The sequence below is a fragment of the Lathyrus oleraceus genome, chromosome 4, assembly GCF_024323335.1.
Source record: "Lathyrus oleraceus cultivar Zhongwan6 chromosome 4, CAAS_Psat_ZW6_1.0, whole genome shotgun sequence".
In the NCBI taxonomy this organism is placed as follows: domain Eukaryota; kingdom Viridiplantae; phylum Streptophyta; class Magnoliopsida; order Fabales; family Fabaceae; genus Lathyrus; species Lathyrus oleraceus.
Genome location: NC_066582.1, coordinates 230,166,330 through 230,176,592, shown reverse-complemented (window position 1 = coordinate 230,176,592; position 10,263 = coordinate 230,166,330). Strand labels below are relative to the sequence as shown.

The 10,263-nt window shown below is 33.5% G+C and overlaps 1 protein-coding gene across 1 annotated transcript; it reads left to right on the top strand.

The window, feature by feature from the left end:
- The first annotated feature begins 6,719 nt into the window (after positions 1-6,719).
- LOC127074740 (probable prolyl 4-hydroxylase 10) lies at positions 6,720-8,562 on the top strand. Its single transcript, XM_051016087.1, has 7 exons — positions 6,720-6,972; positions 7,049-7,127; positions 7,370-7,467; positions 7,590-7,687; positions 7,856-7,985; positions 8,086-8,273; positions 8,398-8,562. The coding sequence occupies exons 1-7, from the start codon at positions 6,803-6,805 to the stop codon at positions 8,466-8,468; spliced, it is 834 nt and encodes a 277-aa protein (XP_050872044.1). The 5' UTR covers positions 6,720-6,802; the 3' UTR covers positions 8,469-8,562.
- Positions 8,563-10,263: the final 1,701 nt, after the last annotated feature.

Sequence of the window (10,263 nt, the reverse complement as noted above, 5' to 3'; positions counted from 1 at the left end):
GAAGAATCGATCGATCATGAACATGGTGAGAAACATGTTCAAGGGGAAAAACTTGTTGAAAGAGTTATTGGGAGAAGCAGTATCCACAGTGTCGCGGTGCAAAAAATACTCGAGCTTAAGAAACACTCGAAATATAAATAAAACAGAGTCGTCATCGAACTTTATTTATTCCCGAGTGGGGAAAAGGAAACTATCGATAAAACCCTGGAAAAAAAAGAAATGGTCGTCACAACCAAATCGGTTTCGGGAGTCGATTATGCAAGGGGAATATATTACCACCCCTCACATTCTTTCTACTAAACGAGACAATTTAGTTAGTTTTATGTAAGAGTGTTAACGTAATATTAGTTCGCGATTTTCTACTTATCGAGTAAGAAAAGAGAAAGAATGAAAGGAAAGATTTTTATTAAAGGGGTGCTTTTTATTAAGGTGTGTCTGACAAGATTTCAAAATTATGCTCTTACGTGTCTCCAGGTGCTATGGAGAACTCAAGACTACATGGTTCTTGGTAACAAAGAACTAATGTGTTGATTCTTTTAAGGAGTGATCCTTTTAAGGGGAAATTAATGCCCAAACAAACAAAAAACTAACCAAGAAATAATGTTGTTGTGATATATGTGAGCTGAATAACACTACCACTTCAAGTCAATAAATCACACTATCACTTCAAATGTCACCCACTTAAAATCATTATCCATGTGTATGAAGATGAGACTTCTGATCCTGAACCCCTGCAAAACTAATTACTCTTTAATTATTACAAAACCAAAAAGGTGGTTTCAACATGAGGAACTGTGATTGTGACAAAAGTGATTATCTGAGGATGAAGATTATGTGGTTCTAATTTAGATTGTGCTTTTTCAGGTGTGAGAAATGTGATTGTTCCCTTAATTTAGATTGTGCTTTTTCAGTTTGTTGGCTCATGGCCAACCATGTGTACATTGTTATGTGTAAAGAAGATGATGAATCCATTGCGATTACATGTAAATGATATGTAAAAGTTTCTTTTGTGATGGATCTACAAAACAAATTAATAAAATAATAACTCCTTTAAGCTAGATGGAGAAAATGCATGTGGATTTATTTTGTTTGCTAATGTAGGTGGATTTTGTTTCTGATTGAAGTTGCAAGTTGGTCGATTTTGTTTCTGATTGAAGTCGAAAGTTGGTTTTTTAAAAATAACATTAGTGTTTGTAAAACTCTTCCATACTAAGTATATTGACATTTGTATACTTAAATGATGCTATAAGGAATTGGGCTCTTGGTCCAAATATTTTATTCAAAAATTTTAATTTATTAATTTCCAATTTTTTTTTTTTAAATTAAAATAAAATTATTAATGTATTCTATAAAAAGATGAATAATTGGTCCTTATTGCCAATGTTAATGTGTGAGACACTTTTGTGAGGAGAGAAAAGAGAGAGATTATGAAAAGAAGGATTTTATTATTGAAGAATGATCGTCTTATAAACTTATTTACATATGCATGTATTTAAATACAAAGTAACTTGACTATTAAGTAACAAACTAAGTAACAAACCCCAAATCCTAATTGGTTTTGGGTTTGGACCACACACAACTTGGATTATATCTTATATCTCAACACACCCCCTATAATCCAAGTTGTCGGACATATGCTAATCACAGTTGATCTGAACTATTCCTAATTTCTTTCTCAAATTCAGGAATTTATTAATCTTCAATCCTTTGGTGAAAATGTAGGTCAACTGTGCTTCACATGAGCAATGGCTCACTTCAAGTTCACCTCGATTTACCTTCTCCATAAGGAAATGAAATCTAGTTTCGATGTGCTTACTCCTTCCATGCAAAATTGGATTCTTCGCAAGATTTATAGCTAGCTTATTGTCGATCTGCAGCACTGGAGGTTTCTTTACTTTGACCTCCATTTCTTCAAGCACATATCTGATCCAAACTACTTGACACGCAACATAGGATCCTTCTATATATTCAGCCTCACACAATGATAATGCCAACACATGTTGCTTTCTCGAGCACCATGAGATACAAGCACCAAATAATTGAAAGAAACAACCATATGTGCTTCTTCAATCTTCCTTATCTCCACACCAATCAACATCTTAATAGTAAGTAACCATAACTTCTTTGCTTTCAGAGTCTCATCGAAATAGAACTCCATAGTTTATTGATCCTTTTAAATATCTCAGGATTCTTGTTTCAACCTTCATGAGTGACACCCTTGGTTCACTCATGTATTTTCTCACTAATTTGACCGAGAAACCTATATCAGGTTGACTATTTCACACATATCTCAAAGATTGAACAATTTTTTGAACAGAGTTGCGTCGACTTTGTCTTTCTCTCCATGCTTCTCCAACTTTAAATTTGGTTCGACGGGTGAAGATGCAGGAGTCGAATCATCCATCCGGAATCTCTTGAGTATCTCTTTGACATACTTTCTTTGATGTATCCCACATACCTTGCTTCAAAATTTGAAATTTCATGCCTAGGAAATAAGACAAGTTTACCAGATCCGACATTTCAAATTCCTTCTTCTTCAGCTCTTTAAACTTTGAAAAGTTCTCCAAGCCACTTCCAATTACTAACAAGTCATGAACATATAAGTAGATGATTGTTATATCTTATGCCACAACCTAAACATAGACATCATACTCATATTTGAATTTGACGAATCCCAATTCAACTAAGTATGAGTCAATCTTCTTGTTTCATGCCCTAGATGTCTGCTTGAGACCATATAGTGTTTTGTGTAAATTGTATAATTTCCTTGATTCCTCCTGAATCATAAACCCAGGAGGTTGTGTGACATATACTTCTTCATCTAAGGGACCATTCAAAAATGCTAATTACACATCTAAGTGAAATGTCGACCAGCCTTTCTTGCATGCCAAGGCTACTACCAATCGAACAGTCTTCAATCTTGCTACTAGTGTGTATACTTCAGAGTAGTCGACCCCAGCTCTCTAAAGAAAACCTCGGGCTACCAATCTTGCCTTATGTCTGGCTATTAACCCATCAACATTGTGATTCAACTTGAACACCCACTTCACTTTGATATCTTTTGTATGTGCTGGCAATTCGACTAACTCTTATGTGTTATTTATTTCGATTGCTTGTAACTCTTCGACCATAGATGACTTCCACTTTTTATCATTTAAGGCTTCTCTAGGGTTGATTGGTTCAACACCTGCAAGTAAGGCGAAATGAACTAATTCACCATCCGGTGTGACATCATCATCACCAATCACTTCATAGTATTGGAGTCTTATTGGACGAGCTCTAGTTCTTTGACTAGTACTAGCCACACCATATTCGACTTCGAACGTGTCGGACATGTCAGCAACTGCTTCAACAACAGTTGGAATATTTATAATATCTTCGACTTCGACATCCTTACTTTCTCCGTCAAAATCACAACTCATAAATGGCTTGCCAATTGCATCATTATTCCAATCTCATGTAGTATTTTCATCAATCGTAATATCTCGACTCATCACGATCTTCTAATTAATTGGATTGAACAACTTGTGCGCACCAGTTTTATGATATCCTACCAGATTCATAGGTTCACTCTTGTCATCAAGCTTCCTTCTTCTAGAACCAGAAACATGCTTATAACAAATAGAGTCAAACACCTTCAGATGACTCACTGATGGCCGTTTGCTACTCCAAACTTCTTCAGGAACCTCATTCTTCAGATTCTTGGTAAGGAACCTATTCAGAATATAAACAGCAGTGGAAATAACTTCATCCCATAAGGATTTTGGCAAATTCTTCTACTTCAACATGCATCTCGTCGTGTCCAATATGGTCTTGTTTCTTCTTTATGCTATTCCATTATGTTGAGGTGTGTAAGGAGTAGTTACCTCATAATCTCTTATGCACATAATTCTTCAAACATCTTTGATGTATATTCACCACCTCTATCTGTTCGCAGAACTTTGATCTTCTTCTCACTCTGGTTTTCGAGAAGCATCTTGAATTTCTTAAAGATTTCGCATACTTTGTCCTTTCACTTGATCACATAGATCCGCAACTTTTGACTAAACTCGTCGACAAATGAAACAAAATAACTTTTTTCACCAATGGTATGCTCTTCAAAAGAGCCACATACATATGAATGTATAACTTCGAGTATACAAAAGGATCTCATTGGCATAGTCGAAATGAAATACTTCCTAGATTGCTTTCAGTTTAGACAACCTTCATAGAGTTTGTCGGACATATCTAGACTTGGTATACCAATTACCATTTCTTGAGTAATTAGTTGATTGAATGGTCGAAAGTTCAAATTTCTAAACCTCAAATGCCACAACCAACTATGTTGGTGGTTGTCAACAGTTTTTAGATATTGTACTCCAATCGAACTAATCATGGCCTTAGATGTCTTGTTCTTCAACAAAGGGGATTTCAAAACCAAATTTTTCTGAGTGTCGACCAATTCCAAGACTCCATATTTCATAATCACTGAGAAACTTTTTTCGAACAATTGTCCAACACTTAGAAAATTGCACTTCATTCCAGGTACGTAGAGTACATCTTTGATCATAACTTTTCCGCCATTGCTCATTTGAAAAACTATGTCTCCAATATCCTCTACTTGCAACGAGCTATTATCAGCAAATTTGACCTTGCTCTTCTTCGACAAATCGAAATCTTCTAACCACACTTTTCGACCAGTCATGTGATTCAAGCAACCCGAGTCGAGAAACTAGATCTTAGATTCAAAATGGTCATCTGCAACTGCAGCTATAACCATCATATCTTCATAATCATCTGAATCTTGGCGTGCAAGGTTTTCTCCTTCTTCATTGCCTTTTATCGGTCCCTTGTCCTTATTATACCAACAATTATTGGCCATGTGACTCCATTTTTCACAGTTATAACACTACATACCTTTTTTCTCTTTATCTTTCTGATATGAGTTTCCTTATCCTCTTTTCAAGGATTCAGAAGCCCTATCATCAACCTTATTCTTTTGAGGGTTCAACAAAGACTTTTTACTCCGAGTCTTGTCTTCTTTGCCTTTGAACTTGTTGGATCCATTATGCTTCTTCCAAGCTTGAGCCTGCAGCGCTTGTATCGAATCTTGAACCCATTTCCTTTCGACAATCTTGATCTCATGTGCCTCCAACGAACCAACCAAATCTTCTAGGATTGCATCTGTCATGAAAGTCAAACAAGGACTGCATATGTTTCCTCCATCGGATTCAATTCTTGTCATCGAGAATTGAAAGAGAATTTGGAATACCGTTGGTGTCACTCATCTTTTTAGGAAACACGATTAATAACCCAGAATCCCGAAAACACGTCCACTGACGTGTGATTCTTGAAAACACGATCAAGAATCTAACTGGAGCTTTAGATACCAATTTGTTAGTGCGTGTGACACTTTTGTGATGAGAGAATAGAGAGAGAATATGAAAATAAGGATTCTATTATTGAAGAATGATTGTGTTACAAACTGATTTACATGTGCATGTATATACAAAGTTACTTGACTACTAAGTAGCAAATTAAGTAACAAACTCTAAACCCTAATTTACTTTGGGCTTGAGTCACACACAACTGAATTATATCTTATATCTCAACAGTCAACTCAATAAAAATAATTTTTTTTATCTTAATCATCATTGTCACTTCTACAAAAGTAAAAGGAGACAAAAAAATATCAAGGGAAATGATGTTGGAGTAGAAATGTGAGTTTTAAAAAATTAAAAAAACTTAAACAAGAGATAAAAATACATTTAAATTAAAGAGAATATGAAAGTCATTAAAATCAAGATAAATTTCTCCTCACATTAATAAAAAAAATCTAACAATTTCTCTCGCACCATAAAAAAAGATGAAAATAAAAATTACCAATAGACTTATTCTTATTCATGCAGATTTCTATTCACAAAAGTTGGAATTCCACTTGTTAATTTAGATTGACTTAAGTCTAATTGTCTTCTATAGTACAAATTAATTTGTTCCGATGGTTTGTTAGACAATCATGTAGGATTACATTCATCTCTTTTCACATAAAGAGAGAATATCACGTCATTATAGCTACTTTATATTTATATATAAATGAGAAAGCTATAATTGTTCTTATATATATATATATATATATATATATATATATATATATATATATATATTTTAACTAATTTCAAAAATAATTTTTTTAACTTAATCTAAACCATAACTTTTAATTTTAAATATAAATCATAACAACAAGAATTTATTAGCTATATCGATTTTCAAACAATAATTCAAATATTAGCTATAGCATTTTTCAAACAATAATTCGAATAACATTTGAATTTATAATTTTATAGTATATTCAGATTTAAGGTTTTCTTTACTTTTTTTTTTCATGCTAGTTTCAAAATTGAAATAATTACCTTGACTCAAAAGTATACATGCATAGAATAGTAATAGAATCTAATAACTTGACTTTTTGGACATTGCTTAGCTTGACCACCAATCATATGGTGTAGATTGTAAAAGAAAAAAACTTTATAAAAAAAAATATATTCAAAATATAGTAATTGTCAATAATAAAGAAAATAGATTTTTAATAATAAATACAAAAATTGCTTCAATCGAGTAATAGTATCTGCACATAATCATTGACTCATTGCTATAGCTACATTAGGAAAATAAACGACTCTGAGTTTGAGCACACGGAAACGCAACACTACCCACAGAGAAACACTTGTTGCGAAGTTATTACTTAAAACCTCTCTTTCTCTTCCAATTCAATTCAATTTTCAGATTTTACTTTACTCAATTCCTTCATTTTCAAAAACTGTTAATGGCGAAATTCAGGCACTCTCGCGCGGCACTTCGAAAACCGTCTCTATCGACTTTACAGACATTGATCTTCATCTTATTTGTCACATTCACAATCTTCATTCTCATTCTCTTAACTCTCCGTATCCCTAAGTTCAACCACCTCAACGCCATCTCTCGTAACGCTCTCAGGTTTCTCTTCAATTCCACCACTACTCGTTTTCCTCTCTATCAGCATATCAACTCTTTTTCTCATCAATTTTTGCAGAAGCAATGACGATAGCAATAAGCGTTGGGTTGAAATCATATCGTGGGAACCTAGAGCGTTTTTATATCATCATTTTCTGGTCAGTTTTTTTCCCTCTTTTTTGTTGTATGATGACGATAAATAAGAAATTTGCGATATTTTGCTTGTTATATATGAATGAAATGGATGGTGATGAATTCAAATTGCTTATATTTAAACTAAGAATATCATTTTTTAACATGACATGCTTATATTTTGTTCAAGGTTAATCCCCTAAATTATATTAATGTTACAATGTTTACATTTCAAAAATGCTAAGGTCTGGCTAATTGATCTAAGCAGACAAAAGAGGAATGTGAACATATAATCAATATAGCCAAGCCTCATATGAAAAGATCAACTGTTGTTGATAATGAAACTGGAAAGGGTTTCAACAGCAGGTTAGATTTGTCTTTTTCCAGACCCCAAAGTTCCTTATCAAATGTCAGTTGAGTTTATCATCTGCCTTGTTTAGATTGACATTGCACAACTTTTTGTTTTTGCAAATTTCTTTTGCATTTAGTATACGGACAAGCTCTGGAACTTTTCTCCCGAGAGGACATGATAAAATTGTGGAGAAAATTGAGAAAAGAATAGCTGATTTTACTTTTATACCTGTTGGTGCGTTCTTTCTTCATTTAGTTATTTCCATTGATCATAAAATTAAGTTTTTATGATCCTGATAATGCTTCGATTCAACCATGTATCAACAAAGTGGAACCCTCTAGGCTATGATGCTGACATAGTATGTTATTTTTTACCCAATACATAAACAACCATTACTTGCAGAGAATGGCGAAGACCTTAATGTTCTCCATTATGAAGTTGGACAAAAATATGTACCTCACTTGGATTACTTTAGAGATGAGTATAACATTCGGAATGGGGGTAACCGAATAGCAACAATGCTGATGTACCTGTAAGTGACTTCATTTGTCATTCACTCATTGTTGACTTCAATTTTCTTCTTGGCTATGAAGCTGGTATTGGTGTACACTTTTTGTATTCTTATGGTACAGCTCAGATGTTGAAGAAGGGGGTGAGACGGTGTTCCCGTATGCCAAGGGTGATTTTAGCTCAGTTCCTTGGTGGAATGAACTTTCTGATTGTGGAAAAAACGGACTTTCAATTAAGCCAAAAACGGGTGATGCTATACTTTTCTGGGGCATGAAGCCTGATTCAACTTTTGATCCATTGAGTTTGCATGGTTAGTTAGTTGCTCTTTCATTACTATCATCTTAATAGCTCTAAATAAGGTGCTTGTGTCTCTACAAGCTTGCACTTTTATTTAAAGAAGATAAATTTACATACCTATCTGTGATAATTTCCAGGTGCTTGTCCTGTAATCAAGGGTGATAAGTGGTCATGTGCCAAATGGATGCGGATGGCTGGATACACCTAAACATGCATTATTGTAGGATGTTATCTCTCCTTTCATGTTGTTTTGCTTCTTTTTAGATTTGTATCGATGTTGGAGATTTTATTCGTATTTTTAGTAAATTAAATTATAAATTTTAGTTCACTAAGAGATTAAATTTGAAAAAATCCTAAAAATAATTTGTGTAAAAAAGTATAACAAAAAGTGTTTGGGCTTGGAATTTAAATGTTTGGATGGTAAGAATTTCCATAAAGATTATGGTCGAAACATTGCATAATTGTTCAAAGAATAAAGTAAAGAAAAAGTATAATAAATGTCATTAAGTAAATATTTAAATTTAAAAGATTTAAAAAAATGACGCAGATTCATACATCTTCTCACAATATGCCACTGAGTCGACTAACATTTCTGCCACACATATTGGGTATTCATCTTTTGGAGTAGCAACATTTAGGTTTCTAAAATCAATACAGACTCTAGTGTTCGAATAAGTTATTGTTATCATCTGACTCCAACCAGCCACAATGGATGGCATGAACATCCGTGGAATTTCTCTTATCAATATGGTTTACTTTTGTTAAGAAGTAACTCTGATATGCTTCAATATTTTCGACAATACCGTCAGGTCGTCATATAGAAATTCTCTAGTGCATGGTGGAAGGGACAACTCCCACATCGTGTATCCATTCTCGTCCTAACAACAAATTGTAATTTGCTCTGGACGCAATGACCCAAACAATGTTGGTATTATTATTGCTCCTGTGGAAACATTAACCTGGATAACCCCTAAAAATTTACTTGTTTTGCCCTCATAGTTGGAAAAACCATGTTGTGGGGTCTTATATATGTATTAAAATTTCCAATTTTCTTTAACATGAAATGCGACATTAAATTTACTGTTGCTCTTCCGACTACCAACACCTTACTGACACATATTTCGTCAACCTTGGCCCATATAAAGATAGGCTTCAAATGATGTCTCATCCCCTCGTCATGCCTTTTAGAAAAGGCCTCGTCCTCCTCCACACAACCTTCGTTCATAACGTAGTAACATAAAGACTTATGACTGGATGTCTCTTCAACGAGACAATCGTCTTCCCACTACTACGGAAAACCCCTTTCACCATTGTTGTAAAAGGTATACCATCACGTGTAACCAACATTGGTGAAGTAGGATATGATTGTAAGTTCACTATTTATCACCATGGGCGTGTGATCATTGCGATATATTAGGTAGCGCGCTATTTATCACCACGGTTATTCTAATTAACCGTTTGTTAAATAGTTAAAGGTCGTGAGTTCGATTCCTATCATTTATATGGTATATTATATTTGACGTGTTATTTATCGCCAAGGTCCTCTGAATCAACTGTGGTGAAATAATTTTTTTAATTTTGTAATTTTTTTAAAATATTATTTCATATATCCCCTTATTATTTTGTATTTGTATTTTATACATATATTACAAACCTAAATATTATTTAAATCAAAAGTCAAAAATATCATTTACACAAAAGGCAAAAATATCATTTACATCAAAGCCAAAAAATATTATTTAAATCAATCTCAAAAATATATCAAACATACATTAAAAAATCATGTTTGATCACCCTTTGCCTTAAGACAACTGAAGAAAAACACTCAACGTTTACGAAGGTCTTTATAGTCATCAGTAGAGAATAGTTTAGTGTCGGTAAATGTCTACATAAAAAAGTGCATAAAATTGAATATCACATGATTTAAAATAATAGCAAACTTAAACATTAATATGTTATTGTAAATATTTCATGACATATATAATATATACATGTTCCCAAGA

Coding starts and splice junctions, on each gene's coding strand:
- LOC127074740 (XM_051016087.1), top strand. CDS start 6,803: ATGGCGAAATTCAGGCACTCTCGCGCGGCACTTCGAAAACCGTCTCTA. Junction 7,128..7,369: donor TTTTATATCATCATTTTCTG/GTCAGTTTTTTT, acceptor TGATCTAAGCAG/ACAAAAGAGGAATGTGAACA. Junction 7,688..7,855: donor TTTTACTTTTATACCTGTTG/GTGCGTTCTTTC, acceptor CATTACTTGCAG/AGAATGGCGAAGACCTTAAT.